This window comes from Urocitellus parryii, chromosome 11 (genome assembly GCF_045843805.1).
Source record: "Urocitellus parryii isolate mUroPar1 chromosome 11, mUroPar1.hap1, whole genome shotgun sequence".
NCBI classification, from domain to species: domain Eukaryota; kingdom Metazoa; phylum Chordata; class Mammalia; order Rodentia; family Sciuridae; genus Urocitellus; species Urocitellus parryii.
In genome coordinates, this window is record NC_135541.1 from 59,063,093 (window position 1) to 59,083,691 (window position 20,599).

The window sequence follows — 20,599 nt, forward strand, 5'->3', positions numbered from 1 at the left end:
GGAGCAGGAATTTAAAAATGATTTAAATAGATTGTTATGCTTTAAAAAATTATTGGCTTTAAATCTACTCTTGTTAGTATTTTGCACACCTTTAAAATTTTAAGGTGTTAGTGAAGCCTCAGGAGGATATTTAACCAAGAGCTCTCAATTTTGGCTTTTTTTTTTTTTTATCTTGAAAAGAAAAAAGAAACAGATGGATGCTACTTTCAGTATGATGCAATCTTGCTTATGATAGGCCAGACAAATCCAATCCCACCACAGGGTGCTGGGGTACTTTGGTTTTAAGGGTCAGATGATCAGCAATTAGGTATTTATAATCTCTCTCTCTCTCTTATGCTACAGATGTCTGGACTGCAAACCAGCACAGTTTTGAGAGAGAGATGACTTGAGGAGCTAGCTGTTATCTCCACAACAATGTCCATGAACAATTCCAAACAACTAGTGTCTCCTGCAGCTGGGCTCCTTTCAAATACAACCTGCCAGACAGAAAACCGGCTTTCAGTGTTTTTTTCAATAATCTTCATGACAGTGGGAATCTTGTCAAACAGCCTTGCCATTGCCATTCTCATGAAGGCATATCAGAGGTTTAGACAGAAGTCCAAGGCATCATTTCTGCTTTTGGCCAGTGGCCTGGTAATCACAGACTTCTTTGGTCATCTCATCAATGGAACTATAGCAGTATTTGTGTATGCATCTGATAAAGACTGGATCCGCTTTGATCAATCGAATGTTCTTTGCAGTGTTTTTGGTATCTCCATGGTATTCTCTGGTTTGTGCCCACTTTTTCTAGGCAGTGTGATGGCGATTGAGAGGTGTATCGGAGTCACCAAACCAATATTTCATTCTACAAAAATTACATCCAAACATGTGAAAATGATGTTGAGCGGCGTGTGCTTGTTCGCTGTTTTTATAGCTTTGCTGCCTATTCTTGGGCATCGAGACTATAAAATTCAAGCATCAAGGACTTGGTGTTTCTACAATACTGAACACATCGAAGACTGGGAAGATAGATTTTATCTTCTACTTTTTTCTTTTCTGGGGCTCTTAGCCCTTGGTGTTTCCTTCTTGTGCAATGCCATTACAGGAATTACACTTTTAAGAGTTAAATTTAAAAGTCAACAGCACAGACAAGGCAGGTCTCATCATTTTGAAATGGTCATCCAGCTCCTGGCTATAATGTGTGTCTCCTGCATTTGCTGGAGTCCATTTCTGGTAAGACCCTCAAGTTTTGAAAGTTTGTGTTTTCCATGTTTGATATAAAGTTTGTTGTCTTTATTAAAGTTGCTAGTGTGGAACTTCAGTCTTTTAAATGCCAGCATTTCCTCGTACTCAAAACTGATTTCAGCACTCAAGCTCTGGCTTAGAATTAAGCTATGCATTACCTACTTGGTTCTATTTTCACAGGCTTTGACTTGAAAGAAATGGGTTGCTAAACAATTCTAACCACGGTGTTACCTGTTTAAATGCAGTATAGTAAAAGTAAAGTAGTTTTACAGAAGTAATGCATTTTTTTTAGTACTTATTTTTTAGTTTTTGGTGGACACAATATCTTTATTTTACATTTATGTGGTGCTGAGAATCAAACTCAGTGCTTCATGCATGCTAGGTGAGCACTCTACCACTGAACCACAACCCCATCCCCCATAAATAATGTATTTTTAATATACTAAAATATGATTACTTTCTAAAAAAATGGCCAACTATAATACAACATTGGATCAGAATCCAGTAAGTTTTGACAGAAAGTAATCCAGGCTTTTAGTTTGCACACAAAGCCTAGTAGCTACTGAATTCTTTTACACATGTAATGACTAGGTATCAACTTGTAAAATATGGTGATTTCAGATGGTTAATTATTCAGGTGAACTGTGTGGATAATTGAAGTGTAGAAATCATTAGTGCACTAATCCTGGGAACAATGTTAATAGCCTGGGAAAAGTATGATTGACAGGAGGACCAGAGACTCTTCCCTTTTTCTTTATTTTCTTTTTTTTTTTTTAAATAGCCAGCAGATATAAATTTATATCTGTGTTTGTATATATGAATGATAGCTTGGTATTTTAATTTGGAAATGAAGGTTAATGTTAGGGATTAGAAACAAACACAAATCATTCATGTGACATTCTAGATAGAAGAAAAAGAAAACCAAAACAACATTTATGAAAAATAATATAAATTTAACTCCTCCCATCATTTGACTTTATGATGGAAAGAGTGACAGCATGCCATGAAAGAAAAAAAAAATCTTTCTGTAGGGAGCAAGTGACAGCAAAGATTATTTTCATTACTTCCTCTGCAAAAATTAAGAAGTGGGCTGGCATCCAGAGACAATAATACAGGTTAGAAAAAGGTGTCAGTGAGGCAAAAGGAGAGGTGAGACTGAAGTTAGGGATTAGCAATCTATGCTTATGGTACAGTTGTTTGATTGATCCATGTTTATAGCATAGTTGTTTGAATTGAATAACAAAGATCAGTTTTAACAACATTTGGAACCACGTCAGTGGTCCTTTTGGGGATCTTAATTTATGCTGCTTGACTAACAGAATTTCATGAGGGGAATGATTCTTCTTCATTTTCTAAATTAAATCTTGAAATAAAGTATCTTTTAAAAATAATAAGGGAGTCTGAGTGAATTAAAATTGATTTTTGGGTTGTGAAGAGAATATGAAGACAGAAAGGAAGTGTTCAAAAATATTACAGAAACTTTCAAAACAGTCATAGCTTTGGAGGAAACCTTAAAGCAATGAGGTAGTGCATTAAATGAGACAATTCGGATAATGGAAGTTATCATTTGTTTTGTATTATTTGTTCTGAGCATCTTAAAAATTCTGTTTAGTTCTGGCTTTTGACTTTGAGAAATAGGAGTGATCGACTTAAGAAAGTAAAATTTTATTCTCTTGCCTTGAATATGTTGAATTTATTCTTTTCTCTAATTTCCTTTCCTGATATTTTGGTTTCCTTCATTGTTGGAATAGACATTATGATTTAATTTATATTTTGGGTGTATTTTCTAATGGAAACAATTTCATTTTTATGAAACAATTTTCTGAGCTCTGCTGTCTGTTTGAGTTATTGATACATCTATGACACCACTGTCAATACTTCTAAAATGCTTTTAAGTGTGAAATTATTTCTGTGGTAGATGTGTGATAGGTATACCATAGGTACTCCTTAATGGTTTGGTATTTTGAATTGTCTCAAGGATCCTTTGCATTCTTTGCTCCTTTCATGAAGACAGATCTTCATGGTAATTTCTGAATAAGAAATTTGTAAGTTTGGTGATCTGAACACAAGTGCCTTAGGGATTCAGTAAAGGTCATCATGCAGGTGTAAATGTGACCCTTGGGAGAAACTCAGGCTTGAAAACGCCAGATTACCCACCACTGATATCTCAGTTGAAGCATTTTTCTTTTTCCTCAAATGTCTAGGGGGATTTGCACAGGTGTTAATGATGGAGTCACCCATCATGCCCACTTTGTGTTTTAAATGCTTCTTACTATTTAAAGCACGTGTAAAAACCACGCTTTTAGATTCTCATAGATTACTCTAATAGGTGACAACTTTCCAGCCAATGAGCTACTTTGCAGCATGTGCCTTTTCTCTATGTTTGATCAGTTTGAGTGATTGGATTTGTGACTTGAATGAACATCTGAATGCATTATTTTACCTGTGTTCACTGTCATATTCAAGCCTCACTCTGAAATAAAGTTGCATATACTAAGAGGAGGAAGTGAGAAAGGTGCAGATATTTGTGTCTGTGCTTGACAGGATATAGTGTATCAAAAGTTAATAGTGGCATAATTTCTAAAATTGCTTAGACTTATCTTGAATATTAGTTTCACAGATTGAATTTTATGTAACCAATACAAGGGTAAAATGATTGTGATGTTTATTTGAATTCTTTTTATAATAGGCTTTAATATTTTTGAGTAGTTTTGGTTTGTAGAAAAATGAGTGGGTGCACTGTTAACCTATAACCCCCTCTCTGCATGCAGTGACCCTTATTGTTAACATTGTGCATTGGTGGGGCACACTTAATACAAACTGATAAGCTAATGCTGATACGTTATTATTACCTAAAGTCTGTTGTTTATCTTAAATTTCTCTGTGTTGTATACTCTGTTACAGTCCTAACTGAAAAATGCAAGAAACTACAATAGCCATTTAACTTATAGTGCCAGGTAGAAACAAGTTAACTTCAAACTTTTTGAGAGTCAAAAGCAATTTTAAAATTATCTTGTGTGGTTCACAGGCAAATTATTTTTTTCTTGGTAAATGATCTTAAAGATGTTCTTTTTTTTTAAAAGTATTTCTTTTAGCTGTAGATGGACACAATACCTTTATTTTATTTATTTATTTTTATGTGGTGCTGAGAATGGAACCCAATACCTCACATGTGCTAGGCAAGTGCTCTACCACTGAGCCACAACCGCATTTTAGACATTCTTTTGATGTTTCTGTTTTATGGGGGAATATTTACCAGCACCTTCAAGGAACATTTTCTTAATATTCTTTGTTTCTGTCTTTATACATGTAATGGTTCTTTTAAATACTATGTTTCTAGAACACATAACACTAAAACGATTTATTATTATTGCTATGTGTATTTCAACAATTTAGCAGAACATTAAATACTTGTTGACTGATTGACGTAACTTAAGTTGTATTAATGTCAAGAGATTGGAAATGATTGACCAGAATATGGATTCTGAGTTTTGTAGGTAGGAGTTAAGCAAATACTGAAACCGATGATAATTTTTAATGTTTCCTAAATCAGCAACTGTAGACCTGTGAACTGTTAAACTTCAGCTATCTTTTACTAGAAGGCCGGTTGTTTGTTTTATCATCTCTTAAGGGATACAGGATAATTTTGAATAGGGGAAAACTATAAAGTCTATAAAGAGCAAAATGATTTCTTTTGTAGTTCACTTTACCCAAATGTTCTCTTGCACATGTAGATTTTGACTTTGATTTTTGGAAGGTGGTTACTTTATGCTAATATTTTCTAGTCAGTGTAGTTAACCATCATTTGGTTGTGAGGGTGATTATCAAAAACAGATCAAAGAACTGAATTGTTAATTGAACTTTGACTGAAATTAACGTACTGGCATCATAATGACCTGTTCTTAGAGCCCTAATGGCAAATGATGGGAGCAATGTGACATTGTAGGACATTTGCCTGTTAAATGAAGATTGTTCTCTTTGAAAGATGACTCTTATCATTATATTTAAAAATAACATAATGGGAATCTGTGTGTGTGTGTTGTGCACTTAACACCAAAAAGGTTGTGAATGGATGTCCATCCCTATGTTTTAAGTGAAAAGAAAAGATGCAAAATGTATAAATATGTATGTGTATAAACGTGTATGTGTGTGTGTGTATATATATATAGTTATGTATATATAGTTATGTATATATATATATAACTAGTATACATATAACTAGTATGTATACATATTGTATGTACTTATGCATATACATAAAAGTGTACATTTTATATGTGTCTATACACAATTGTTAAATTATTTTCCAAGTTAAAAAATTATTTAGCTAATCAATATTGGATCTGATTTACACCACTTAAGAGGGTTTCTAATGTATTGTACCCCAATTAAAACAAAATGGGCTCTTTTATAAATGGGATCGTGTTGGTTTATTCTCACTTTGGGGTGGGCATGGAGTAAGGGGCATGAAGACAATGATAGTAGCTAGCAGAGGAGTGGTTCTAGGAGATGCGGGAGTCCCCCCACCCCAGTCTTGGTGGTCTCTTGCTTGAAACCTTCTCTTCCTGGCATTCCTGTGGCTTCTCTCTTTCTCTTTTCTGGTAACTCAGATATTTCCTCCTCTCCTTAGGCTATTTTAGAAAGGAAGTTTTCTCTTCTCCTCTCTCCCTTACCTTTGCTTTATTTCCCTCATAGCACTTGTCAGTCTCTCATCACATAGTACAGATCTCTTGGTTCATCTGGGGGTTTGTCTTTTTCCCTGGCACGCAAGCTCCTTGAAGGGGGAGACCTTGTTGATTGCTACATCTCTAGTTCCTAGAGCAATGCCACGCACATACATGGTATCCATAAATATTTGCTAAATGAATTTCATGGGAAGGAGGTTTCTGTCGGTGACGACACTTGTTTCTACTTTGAATTCACTTCATGGCTGAGATCAGGATTTGATTAGTAGGCCCCAGGAATATTTTTAATGCTTCTAATTTGTGACCAGGCTTGGGAAAGTCTCTGTTTGGACGTTCCCTAAGGGTGTCAACAGGAGGTAGAGTCCATCCAGGAGAATCTCCTGCACTAGGAAGTTTAAATCTGGAGCTAGAATTTAGGACTTTTATGAGCATCTAGAGAAATTTCACAAACTAGTGAATTAGTTTTGGTATTTTACTTTTATGACATTACTATAATTTGTTGATGTGTCATTTTCTCTCTTGGTCTCAGTGTTCTTGGTGGCAAGATTCTATGTTGTGTTTTAGTTTCTAAAGATAGTGAGACATTAATCAGTGTTTGTTGAATGAGTAAACTAATAAACCAAGTATTGAATGCAAAGTATTGAGGCAAAGGAAAATATTAGGCAATAGAAATTTAGATTAATTTTGCCCCATCGTCTTTAGCACTGACTTTTTCTCTACAGCTACACAATTTTTTTTTCATGATATATTTATTTTTTATTGGTGTTTCATCTTTGAGGGAGTCATGTCTTGGGACAAGAGGAGTAAATTATTTTGAATAAAGACTTCCAGATGTTGCATGTTCATTGTTATAAAATGAAATCTCTGCACTCAATGTTGAAATTGGTCTGAAAAATGGCCTTGCTAACGTCATGTCTTTAGCAGCTGATTGAATGATATATATAGCTCCATTTCTAATGTTAAGGAGACAAGAAGATGAGGTAGTTTTGATGTTCACTAATGATTAATTCCCAGAAAAATGTGGGAGATCTTTTTAGCGGATCTTGTGGTACCCCACCCAGATTCCCCTTTTAGGCGAGTGTTAGTTGGAAAAATTTCCTTCAGCTAATCGTGGCTGCCTTGCTCAAGGTTTTATTCCTGTCTCTGTGGTTATTCTGTGTGTGAATTGTGACAGGTGACTGTGAAGATATGAGGTGCCCCTCACCTCATTTGGAACATTTCTGAAGAGCTATTCATCTTCAGAGCTTGCTGAGGCATATGCAGAGGGTTTCTTGCACCTGCTGGGCACCTCTACTTCTGTTCAATTCTACTACCCTCACTGTCTCCCACCCTCCAGAAAGATTCCTGCATGCTGAGCTCTATCTCGGTCTATTTCCCAAAGAGTCCACCTTAGGACAATGATTTAGAAGTTCATTTGTCCATGCCTTATCTAGGTATAAGGTATATTACACATAGGCTTGAGGTTTGATTAGATAAATATATTGAGCTATGTATATTGAAACTGAACTCATTTGAAGAGAATATCATCTTCCTCCATGGAAATATGTGGTGTAAAATTGACCCATTGAAGGTCAATCAATTGGAAAAAGATGCGGCCAGGTTGAGAAATGACATGAAAATCTGTTGCTGAAAATGAGCATGGTGGTCTGAAATGCTTTGTTATTTTAAGGTCATTTATTCTTGGCAAAACAGGACTTCCTGTTTTTAAGGAGAAAGACTAATAAAAATGCCCAAAGATGTCATGAAGATGGAGATGGCACTTACAAAACATTAGTTGAATGATTTAAGAGTAAGCAAATCAGAAACATGTGGATTCGGTTTATACCCTCATGGGTATAAAATCTTCTAGAGTAATGTGAATGGGGCTTTATAGTAAGACCCAGCACATTTAAAAAACAATTTTAAGATGTTGGTGCTTTCCAAATCTCTGAGGGTTGCCAGTCTTCATCATATTTGTTCAGACTGATACTTGTAGGAAGTATATAAAATTTATTCAATTTATATATGTTGGGAGAGGTTCTTATAGCCACACCAATCAATTTGACCTGATACATCAATGATATTTATGTGTATTGAGGGGAGGACTTCATCCAATAGGAGAAATTTGTCTTTGGTCTTTGTAAATATACCTTTCAAAGTTTGTGTAAACTTGTCATTCTGTCTCCCGCTCCTGGGTGTAAGGGTGTTAACGCCACAGAGGAATGGATACAGTGCACAGAGGAATGGATACAGTTGTGGTTTATGCAGACAGGGATGTGGTTTTCCTCACTCCTCAGCTCTTGACTCCCCAAATAAAATTCAGACTGTGGAATGCTGACCCAGAGTGTGGTTGTGGTGGGATGGTGAAGGAGACAGAGACAATTGGTTTATATAAAAGCAATTATTTTAGCTTTTTGTGCACTGTCCCAAATCAAGCCTTCCCTTGAGAATAATGTTAGCTGAGTACAGGCTGAGAACTTGAATCTCACAGCTTTATTGCATCTTAGCGGTGACCCTGGGATTACTTTAAGCTAATTTTGGACATCTGTGAACTGAGTCTAACCATAGTACTTACACAGGGTACTATCGTATTAAATGGTTTGATCTCCCTAAAATCTCTTTACAAAACGATTGGCACATAGTAAATGCACAACAAAATCTAAAAATACTCAATCCAATTCTATTATTGCTGCCTTGATTAAAAATAATCTTGATTAAAAATAATCATTTGCTTTTAGTTCATTTGTTTTCTATTTTCTCCTCCATTAAGAAGGGCTGGTTGTAGTTAGGAAGAAAGCGAAGAAGCTCATAGCTTTAGACAACTTTCTTGGACCCTTCCACTTGATCATTACTCCTGATTTCATTATCTCATCAGCAGTAAAGATGTGGGCTGATAATCTTTTGAATCTTGTTCTATTAAAACATTTAAGTGATTTATAATTGTAATTCTATAACTTATAAGGTCTTAATTTTCAAGTGATTAGAATCAAACCAAAATTAGCAAAAATTGTTGAGACCATTAGTATTAAAGCACTATGCATGGAGTTGTGAGTGGTACCACACAGTGAAAGATAAAGCTCTGTTTTCAAAGAGCTCATAACTATGTGAAATAAAAGCGGAAGAACTAGCTCTTGAGAGACAACAGAGTGTAGTGGCTAGGAGTCCAGGCTCCATTGCTGTTTCTTTCACTTCATGGCCATATGAATGGAACTACAATGTGCTTATACTTCCTCATATGAAAAATAGGTACAGTAATAGCATCTACTGTATACATTTGGTGTAAGGATTAAATAGATTCATATATTAAAATAGTGTCTGACTTATACTAAGTACCATATTCTTCAGTTATTATACTATTATCATTATTGTTTCTCTTACACTTAAATGATAATGCTGCCAGTTAATAATTTTGCCAGTTTTAAAATTACTAGTGAATGAATAATGAGTGTTACAGAAGGAAGCTGTCACTTCTAAATTGGTCATTCACAAGTAATTATGAACTGAACTGACAAACATTGGGCACCTACTGTGCATCAGGCACTCTTCTAGATACTAGAATAACAATCACTGTGAGTTAACTGTTCATAATATTTATGGCCTTAAGCAACAATACTTATAAAAAGTTGAATTGTAAAATACATAGCAAACTGCCAATTAAATAAAAACAAATCCTCCAAACCCCACTATCTGGACCACTATTACCATTCTAATAAGGAAAATGTATTATTTTAATTCTTTGATGAAAGAGTGATTAAACATTTTTCTTTCATGTTAATTGAGCATTATCTCATTTCTTTTGTGAATGTGTGGGAATTTATATTTTCCTACGTGATTTACAAGAACACTAGACAGCAAAGAACAGATCTTTCTGATGTATTAAAATAATTATAAAATCACTTGTAAAAGCAATTGCCTTTCACTTTAGTGCTTTTGTTTATAAGTAGGAAATCATCCAATAATTTCTTTTGTGGGTACTGCCTTTTGTCTAAGGTTTAAGAAATGTTTTTTTTTTCCAGAATAAGATTATGTATCAGTATTCATTTCTTTTGTTCCTCTGGTACTTTGCCTTCATTTTTATTTATGGTTTATTGGTCATGGTTTAATTTGCAAGTATCTAATCTATTTATCATTTTGAATAGTTAGCCAGTTGCACTCAAATTATTTATTAAAGGATCTTCCTGCAACTGTTTTAAACTCCAGTGCTTATTACATATGGAATTCTTATACCTGCTTAGATCTTTATGGACTCTTTGTCCCATCCTATTTTTATATCTTTATATTTATATATCTTTTTGTACAATTCTCATCCTCTTCACATTTTATTAAGACTTGTGCTAAATTTATTATTCCTTTTATCAATCATGTTCTATCTTACCATCAAAGTCATGGGTTGAATAAAAATTGGTAAATTTCTTCATATTACTGCTTTGCATCAGTTATATTCTAAAATTTTAAAGATTTTGATTTTATTGTATATAAAATCTTATTGTTTTTATATATTATAAAAGTAAGAAAACACTAATCTTATTACATTTTTTATTGTGACAAAATTCACATAGCATAAATTTTGCCATTTTAACATATTTAGGTACAATTCAGTAACATTTAGGACACTCACAATGCTATGCAACCATCACTACTATCTGGTACAGAAGGTTTCTCTTACCAAAAAGGAACCCTGTATCTATGGAACAATCATTTCTCATTCTTCACTCCTTGAAATTCCTTGAAACTACTAACCTCTTCTCTATCTCGATTTGCCTATTCTGGATATTTCATATAGTTGGAATCTTTCATGTCTGGCTTCTTCACTTAGCTTAATATTTTCAAAGTTTATGTTGTATCATGTATCAGTACGTCATTCCTTTTTGTGATTAAATGATATTAATTTATCGCATTTTAAAAAACCATTTGTTAGTTCATGGACATTTAGGTTGTTTCCACCCTTTGACTATTGAGTACAAAGTTTTGTTTGAGCACCACTTTTCAGTTCTTTTGGGTATGTAGCTAGGAGTAGAATTTCTGGTTCATGTAATAATTCTATGTTTATTTACTTTTTAAAGGAACTGCTAAACTGTTTTCCACAGGGGCAACACCATATTACATTTCTAGCAGGAATGAATGAGAGTCCTGATTACTCCAGATTTTTGCCAACACTTGTTATTTTCATTTATTTTTTAATAACTGTTCTAGTGGATGTCAAATAGTAACTACTTGTAGCTTTGATTTACATATCCTTACTGACTAATGATGTTGAGTATCTTTTCATGCAGTTGTTAGCCATCTCTCTCTCTCTCTATATCTATCTATCTATCTATCTATATATATATATATATATATATATATTTGTAGATGGACACAATACCATTTTTATCATTTAAAAAAATTTTTTATGTGGTGCTGAGGATTGAACCCAGTACCTCACATGTGCCAGGTGAGTGCTCTACCACTGAGCCACAATCCCAGCTCCACACACACACATATATATATATATATATATATATATATATATATATATATATATACATATACCCCCCCCACACACATTTGTGGTTTTTTGAGAGTCATTTTTTGTGTTTAAAAGTATTATTCATTTCTAATTTTCTTTTTTAAATTTAATCTTCTACTTTCAACACTACATTTATACCCATTTTAAAAGTTAAAGGAAAAACTATTCTATTTTAAAACAATTAATTTATTTTAATTAGGTATATATGACAGCATAATGAATTTTGATTCATTGTACACAATTGCAGCACAACGTTTCATTTCTCTGGTTGTACGTGATGTAGCATTGCACCATATGTGCAGTCATACATGTACCTACGGTAATGATGTCCATCTCATTCCACCATCCTTCCTACCCATATGAACCCTCCCTTCCCTCTCTTTCCTTTGCCCAATCAAAGTTCCTCCATATTTCCCATGCTTCCCCTCTCCCCATTATTGATCAGCATCCACTTATCAGAGAGAACATTCAGGCTTTGTTTTTTGGGAGATTGGCTTACTTTGCTTAGCGTGATATTCTCCAACTCCATCCATTTACCTGTAAATGCCATGATTTTATTCTCTTATAATGCTGAGTAATATGCCATTGTGTATGTTTACCACAGTTTCCTTATCCATTCATTTATTGAAGGGCATCTAGGTTGCTTCCACAGTGTAGCTATAGTGAATTGAGCTACTATGAACATTGATGTGTCTGCGTTACCATAGTATGCTGATTTTAAGTCCTTTGAGTATAGACTGAGGAGTGGGTTGGCTGGGTCAAATGGTGGTTCCATTTAAAGCTTTCTAAGCAGTATGGAGATTCCTCAGAAAATTATTCTTTTTTATGTACTAGAAAAATTTAAGAAATGTAAACATAGCTGTCATATGATGATTTGCCATCACTTCAGCATGTTTTTCTTGATAAGAGTTTTAGGTTTATTTTTAGTCTGGATATTTTTTCATTTAAGTTTTAAATTTTATTTATAAAAAATCTTTTAATTATAGGTAAATTCTCAAAACAAAAATTTACCACTTAATTTATACGTCTGAAAAAATATGATTGTATTATAGTAATGTATAATAGCTTCTTTTACATTTCTTGGTAATTCTTTGTTATTTTTAAGTCAATCTCTGTTGATTCTATTTTCTTTTGAGAGTAACTGCTGTTTTCCTATTTCTTTGTTGAATATTATTGAATTATATCTCAGACATTGTAAGAATGACTGTATTCTGTTATATTTCTCTGAAGAGTATTTTCTGTTTAACAGGAAATTAATTTGACCAATCTTAAATTGTAAACTTTATTTTGGACAGCAGCTCAAGTTTCAGTTAAATTCTTTCATTTTTACATATGTTGCATGGGAGTCTGCCCTTTACATGTGTGGTTCAAGGATCAGCCCAAGATTTGGTGAGATTTTATATATAACATTGGGGTTTTCCCTTTGTTCTTCTCTTATTTCCAGAACTCTGTCATCTGGTTCTTCAGGCTGCAAATACTGTGGGTTTTGTATCAGGATTTTTAGTTACTTTGCATGGCACAGACAGGGGTGTGCTAGAAGCTGTAGAATGGGAAACATCTTTTTCCTATATATCATATCTCTTCCAGAACTTGACTGTTTTTTTTTGTTGCTCTCCAATGTCTTCATGTAATGATGGCATTTTTCTTTTTCATTTCCAGAACTTACAGTTGTTATTTGAATGGAGGTTGGTTCCAGAGGAACTTTTTTGGCAATACTATAAAGGAACATCCTACTTGTATTTAGATTCATATTGTTATTTTTTTCTATTTTCTACACATATTTCCAGCATTTTCAGAAGTTCCATGATGATATAGCTGTGTTCTTCTTGCTAATTTTTGCATATGCAGAGTAGTTTCTGTCACGTAATAAGAATTTAATAAAATTTGTTAAACATTGGATGGTTTCTTAACCATGCTATAAACATTGAATGATTCTGTGGAATTTGATTGACATTTTGTTCTACTGGCTTTGTTATTTCTGTAATTTCCTTTTGATTTTATTTCCCCCATTCTAATGTTTATGATTCTGGTTGATTTCTAGATCTGCTGGATATAAAGAGAGACTTTTAATGTGAAGAATAAGACTGGCTTTAAAAATTATGTTTGAAAATGTATTTCCCTTGGTTAATAGTTTTGCTGATTATTGAATTGTTACATCAAATAGTTTTTTATTAAAGACTGTCAACATTATTCTACTTTGTTTTGCTCATGTAGCTCTATAATGAAGCTTGAAATCATTCTAATTCTTTTCCTTTCTTAAAGGTTGCTGGTAGGATTATTCTTGAAATTTATTTTACTGTGGGAATATTCTTGAAACTTTTTGCTTATACTCAGGGTACTCTTTTAAACTGACTCAATTTTGATTTTTAACCTCAGAGCAATTTTCTTTCTTCATTTTTTTTCTGTTTGTGCTTCTGCCTACTTTATTATTTTCTTATGAAATGCTTATTACAGGAATATCAGAGTTCCTTGATTTGTTATTCATAAGACTTATCTTTCCATGCATCACATCTGTCTTTTTTATTCTTTTCTACAAAAGTTCTACAACATTTATCTAGAGAAATCTGGTATTGTTTTTATTGCAATTTTTGCATTTTGCAATTGAGCGAGAGTTGTTTTCCTCTTGTGTGTGGATGGAAAGTTCGTGGTTTTGCTGTAAGTGTTACTGCAGTCCAGAGTTACCTGGTGCATTGCCCTCCCTCTGATTCATCATGGCCCTCGCTCTGGTGGGGAGTAGCTATGTCTCCCTTTATTGCGCCAAGTGCAGCATGGAAATGAGTCACTGTCCCCCACAGAGTATGACAACTTCCACTCTACATTTCAGAGAACTTCATGGGTTCACATATTCCCCTATTCTCTATTTTTGATCCCTCCATAAATCTTTCCTTTCTTTGACAAAATTGGCAACATATATGGTGCTTCTTATTTGGTCATTGCAATGGGAATTTGGGCAGGAACCCTTAGCACAATGTGAAGTTCAATCATCTTCTTAAACCAAAAGGTCATTGTTACTTTAAAACATCTCTCTGATAATATTCAATCCAAACTATAGAAATTGACTTTAAAATTAATTTAGTATTTAATAATTTCCATTTCAGTCTGTAAGATACTGGAATGAATGATATCATCAATTCTTTTTATTGAGTTGACTTTCACATTTGTACTGGTAAGATGTTTTGGTATTTTCAGTAAAGATTAATTCTGTTCTTCCTAAATGAATTAAACAATCATCAGATCAGAACAGAACCAATAGAGATTTTCTTTCCTTTTCTCTTAGACTCTCAGTACCTCTTGGTTTCCTTCAGAATTCTGACAAAAAAGAAAGTGTAGTGTAATTTTTCTATTTGCGTTCTGTATCCTGACAGTTGCTTAAGTTTACTATTTAGAAAGTGTGAAGTTGAATAAAGAGGGTCAGTGGCTGAAAGAGCATGGATGAATTCCCACTTTAGAAAGCAGGTTGATTCTGCCTAGTCCCAGGAATTGGATGTTGACCACAGTGGTCCCAACCCCTATTACTGGTTTGTCCCTCTTCCAATCCTACCCTAGTTTTGGTTTGGAGTTGCTCAAGATCCGAGCACTAGGAAGAAATGTCTGAGAATTTCCCTCCAATCTAGCATATCTTCTGGGTCTGCTTAAATTAGAAATGGACTTTTTTGGAAAAGCTGGTTTAGAATTACACATAGAAAGAATGAACTATGTGAATGTCTTCTTACTCCTCATTTCCTACTGTCAAGCTTATTTCCAATCTGTAGCATAAGACAACAAATGACATCTCCATCATGCTTGGATTCATTTGCAGTGAACAGAATTAGATTTGAGTACATTTCAGTCTTTATATAATTCTATAATGATTATGTCATGACTGATAATTTCCATATTTTTCCCTTATGCTATATCTGAATCAGAACAGTAGATGACATCCCAAATAATTTTAAATTGTCTGCAGTCTTCCAGGTTTTGAAGCTATTAAAGAACATGTGGTGCTTCTTTCCTCCACTGAAAGTCCAAAGACAGCTAAGGCAGACTCTTTCTTATTTCATGAAAATATAAAGGATTGCTGCTGCCAGTCAAGAAAAAAATACTGAACAGTTCTAACTGCATGGTATTTAGAGGAAATCTCTGCCTTTTCTTGCTTCTCTCTAAACTCATATCAGACTGATGTATGGATGAAGGATGTCGAGGCCAGCTTGCTCAAAATATCCCTGGATGGTGTAAGTGACAGCAGTCTGTCTCAGAATAATTTCTACTGTGTGCCGTTGACCTTCTCCTAATTGCCAACTTCAAATTTGTCTGCATATGTCACATGATCATAATACAAAAGCCAGTCTGATTATTTAGGTAGTTTTAGACTGATGTGGATTTCCTCATGGTCAATTTAAGAAGCCATTGAATGTGTGGCTGTAAAGATACTGAATAACTTGTTTTACCTATATCAACACCCTTGTGTCAAATGCCTCTCTTGGATATGAATTGACATTCATATATAAACATACCTTAGTGTTAGTTAAATGTACCACCTTTCTCTTGACTTCTTGGTTTGTTTTACTTGCTTGCCAAAACTCAAGTTCAAATCAATCAGTTTCAACTGAGAGATTATTTATCTGCTCAACAGTACAAAGAGACAAGCAACAGTCCATTATAAATCATGCTTCATGGTGATTTCTGAATGGTGTTCTGTGCTTTCAGATCCTGACAAGGTCACAGAACCCAAGCAGTCCTGAGGAATTTCTTTGTTATCCTCTAACCCCCACCTGAAGGTCAAAGAACTCTCCCTATGTTTCAGCCAAAAGGGTGAAGTTTTCTCCTTCCTCTATCAGCATCACAAGAGAGTTCAAAAATAATACTATTTATTATCTTCACAAATCACAGTCAACTTGATGTTTTTGCAGTTTCTTCATGTCTGAAGAAACTTGGCTTACATATGAGGACATTTTAACTTTATCTAAAAGCTCAGATGTAATATATGGCTAATAATGCTGAGTAGCTGATTAGATACTAAATGCAAACAAGTGTTACATGACTATGTCCTTTGGGTGAACCCTCTGAACACACATAGTCAGAAATGGTTTCCATGTCTGAGGGCATACACAAGGAAAAACATCATGCAGATGCACTGGATTAGAATCTGTACAGCACACTGAGTCCTCCTGTTTGCCACTCAGTGGTAGACATATAGGTGGGTCTCTTAAATTAACTATTATTTCTAATTAATTAAGTTAATTAATCTAATTATTAAATAATTAATTAAATTAATTATTATTTCTAAGACTACAACACAAAACTAAGGAAGAACCTTAAATTTAAAATGATCATCATGATTACAGTTTTATGTTTATATTTAAAAAATTTTATACCTTTTTAAATCACACAATAAAATTTTAAGAATAAAATCCTTTTGTGGCATGAGCATTGAATAATCACAGCCATAAGACTTGCTGTTTTGTTCACTAATTTCATTTGTGACTAAAGGATTCTAAAGGATGAGCTGCATTTTCCTTGAGCCTTTCCAAGCAGCGTACCAGGCACCACAAGAAACAGAGTAGAAACACGTGACTCTGGCTCTGTCACTGAGGAGCTCCCTATTCACTCGCAAGATGAGACAGTCACAAAACAAACAACACAAACTCCACGAATAGACTTAGATGCTGTATTCCATCCACAGAAAGACAGAAAAATGCAAGATAAAATAATTAGAGCAGGTTTCATGGACAGTATTACAAATTTAAATAAAGACAAATCAATAATTTCAGAATTGTAATTCCTCTAATTGAAAAATATAGATTTACCAGTATGATGTGCTACAGGACATATTCATCCTGAAGAGGTAATTTTTAGCCATCAGCCGCATGTATGTTTGACCACACTTCATGTTAAGCCATGCAATTATGGCATTTTATTTATGAAAGACTGGATTTTCTTTAAGTCATTTTGGATGAAAAAAATGTTTAGTAACCTAACTTTTGCATATGAGTGCTCTGATTTTAACTATAAAGGCACTAGTTAGTAATAGGCAATCAATCACCTGTACTTCAAGTTGTGACCCCATGTTAATCTGCTCTTCATATAGGTTCATCTCCAGGCCTAAAGTCCACAAAGAAGGCTCCTGATTATTTTCCACAGACCCCAGTGCCCTTTAGTGGATTTCTTTTTTTCTTTCTTTCTTTTTTTTTGAGGAATCTCAATACTCCTTTCCAGAATGGTTGCACCAATTTGCAGTCCTGCCAAGAATGTATGAGTGTACCCTTTTCTCCACTTTTTTAAAAAAATCCTTTGAGAAGAAGAGTTTTTACTTTTCTTTTCTGTCACTGACAGGCTAAAACCCCATCTAGAGGAGAGAAATCATTGCTAAGTTGGCTTTTTTTTGTATCTTTATTTTTAAATTTTTTATTTAATTTTTATTTTTACGTGGTGCTGAGAAATAACCCAGTGCCTCACGAATGCTAGGCGAGCATGGCTACCACTTGAGCCACATCCCCAGCCCCATTGCTAAGTGTTTTGAGGGGATCAGTCAGGCCTTGATTAAAACCAGAGAGTGCCAAGAGTAGTCAGTTTCAAAATTTGGATTACAGAAGACTTTTCTTACTGAGCAGCTTTTTTATTATCCCAAGTGTCTTGCAAAATCTGATGTTCTTGCTATCAGAACACTACAGTTTGCAATTGTACCCAGGCATATTTGTGGCTGGAAGATATCAAAGTCCTTGATTTTTATAAAAGAGAGCCAAAGATAAGACCATAGTGAGAACTGAATTTAGAAAATGACTAAAACACACACATAAATGTAACATGTTTAGAAATAGCCATTTATTTGTTCAATAAAAAATTTCTTAGTGCGTTCCATGTGTCAGACAGTGTTCTAGGTACTGGGATTGTGGTGCTTCACAAGAAGGCAATATCCTGTCTCTCATAGGGGTTACATTCTTCTGCAGATGGGAGTGGTAGAGGGCTAGGGGCAGTTTGGAGAGGATAGATAATAAGTAACTGAATATAATAACAGGATTTTGAAGAGCTGTAAGTGTTGCTATTGAGGGTGGGGATGGGGCTCTTTCAGACTGGATGTTCAGGGACAGTCTCATGGTGAGCTTACCTCTGCATTGTCCAAAAAAAAAAAAAAAAGGCAGCCATGGGACAACCATGGGACAATATTGGAGCAAGGTGGTTGGGCAGAGGGAAGAGCCAGAACAAAAACCCAAGGGGAGGAGTGAACTTTTTGTAACAAGGGACAAAGCAAAGCTCATTAACTGGAGCAGGGAGAGCACAGGTGAAGGTGGGAGGATTTGAAGATACAGAGGAAGGTAGGGGTCAGACTGTGTAGGACCTTGCAAGTGATGGTGAATTTGGATTAAAATTTTGTTGGAAGCCTTTGGAGAGTTTCTTAATGAGGATGGATATGATCTGACTCATGATTTTAAAATATCACTTTATTGAGTAGAGAGTGAATTATAACAAAGCGGATAGGGCAGAAAGGTTTTGCTGGAAATTTCATTTAATGCATGAGTAATAAAGAAATTACTTTTCTAGCACTTCTATTGGGAAGTAAGGCAAGTAACATCACTATTAAATAAAGATTAGCTTGTGAATAAAAAGGGAACATTTTCAAAATAATTTCCCTTAAGGCTTAAAATACAATTAGACTTTGTGGCAAAATATGAAAGGAAACATATTATTTTACTTAGTTCATAATCTCAGCGTAGCTTCTCTTTTGGTTAGAAAAGGTCATGTTTATGAACATTCACTTGAGAGTATGTAGTTATTGATTTGTATTTTTCTTTTGTTTGAGAAGAAGTGATTTGGCTCTATTACTCTTTATTATTGTTATTTTGATTTTGTATAGTCTCAGTACACAAAACATTAGGTAACTCTATGTTTTAGTTTTGGACAGTACTCTGTTTTTTGACCTTAGAGAAATCAGCTTTAGATGGACCATGAACTGGGAGGTTAGATAACCCTTGTATGGGATTTGGTCAAAGCTGGACTGTGGAATGAAAAACATTGTGTGTGTCAGGGTCAGAGGGTCATATACAACTCAGTGGTAGAGCCCTTGTCTAGCATGTGTGAGGCCCTGGTTGGATCCCTGGCACCAGAAACAATAACAACAACAAACAAACAAAGCCCTCTGGGTTTTCACTTTAGATTTTAATGCCACAGTTCTGCCACTTAAACTGTGTAAACCACGAATAAGACACATTATTTATTTTGCAGAATTTTTCTACAAGGCCTTCCTTCAAATATTTTACAATTTAAGTCCCAGGCAGAAGTGAATCTTTCCACCGAGATAAAGAAAGATGGTTCCATCACAATTAACCTCAGAAAATTCTTATTTGAGAGGAAGTTGTGCTTTCTGAGCAAGGTACTTAACTATTCTCTAGCTTCTGTTACTAGGAAAAAAGAATCAGTATTCCTTCCTTGACTTGGAAATCTTTGGTTTTGCATTTACCTACCAAATATTTATGCAGCACCTAGTGTATACAAAGATATCTGATTTATGTTGTTCATGTTGCTGAACATCCTCATCAGTGGTGACTCCACAAGATGACTATACTAAAACCATCTCTATGAGAGTAGAAGGCCAATGTCTTTAGTCTATACTTTAATCACTGCTTCTAAGTAGGGGAGTTTCTATTGTATTATGCAAAAATTTCTCACCACCTGAGCCCGAACATACAAGCCACATGTCTTTGGGCAAATTATTAAAGATCTATGTGAACTTTACTCTTAACTTCTGTGAAATATATATAATAACTGATGATGACATTAACATATAACATATAATCAGGTAAAATGAGTTTTCACAAAAGATGTGGAAGGATCCAATAGAAGGTGCTGTAGATGATTATTATTGTTCTTACCATGATTCCATTTGTCCCTCTAATAAAACTCAGTTTTAACTTAAAAATATGCATTGAATAGCTGTGATGGGAATTTGCATATATGATACTTAGATATATTAATATGACTAAAATGGATCCTAGCCTCAATGGAATTTGTAATTTATCTGGGGAGGTATGGACAGAACTAGCTCTGTTACAAAAGAATCTGTGAATAAGTTCCCATGATCTTCCAAAGGGGCATCTTTGCTGTGAAACTTCATCTTATGTGGTCTATGCCAAGTTCTTGACCAAAGCTGTGAATCTGGGTTCATTGTGGTCTCTGGTGGTCTTTGAGTTTAGTGGAGTGAGTTCTTACCTACCAATTATGACACTGG

At 34.5% G+C, this 20,599-nt stretch overlaps 1 protein-coding gene across 2 annotated transcripts in view; it reads left to right on the forward strand.

Annotated features, from left to right (window-relative positions):
* Positions 1–414: 414 nt before the first annotated feature.
* The window catches only part of Ptgfr (prostaglandin F receptor), a 34,704-nt gene continuing 14,519 nt past the window's right edge, over positions 415–20,599 (forward strand). The window contains exons 1-2 of one of the 2 annotated variants that reach the window (XM_026410186.1): positions 415–1,212; positions 4,856–4,891. In XM_026410186.1, coding sequence (XP_026265971.1) covers positions 415–1,212; positions 4,856–4,891 — 834 coding nt within the window. Of the gene's footprint in view, positions 1,213–4,855; positions 4,892–20,599 lie in introns of those variants that run through there. The other variant, XM_026410179.2, reaches the window with a different exon arrangement.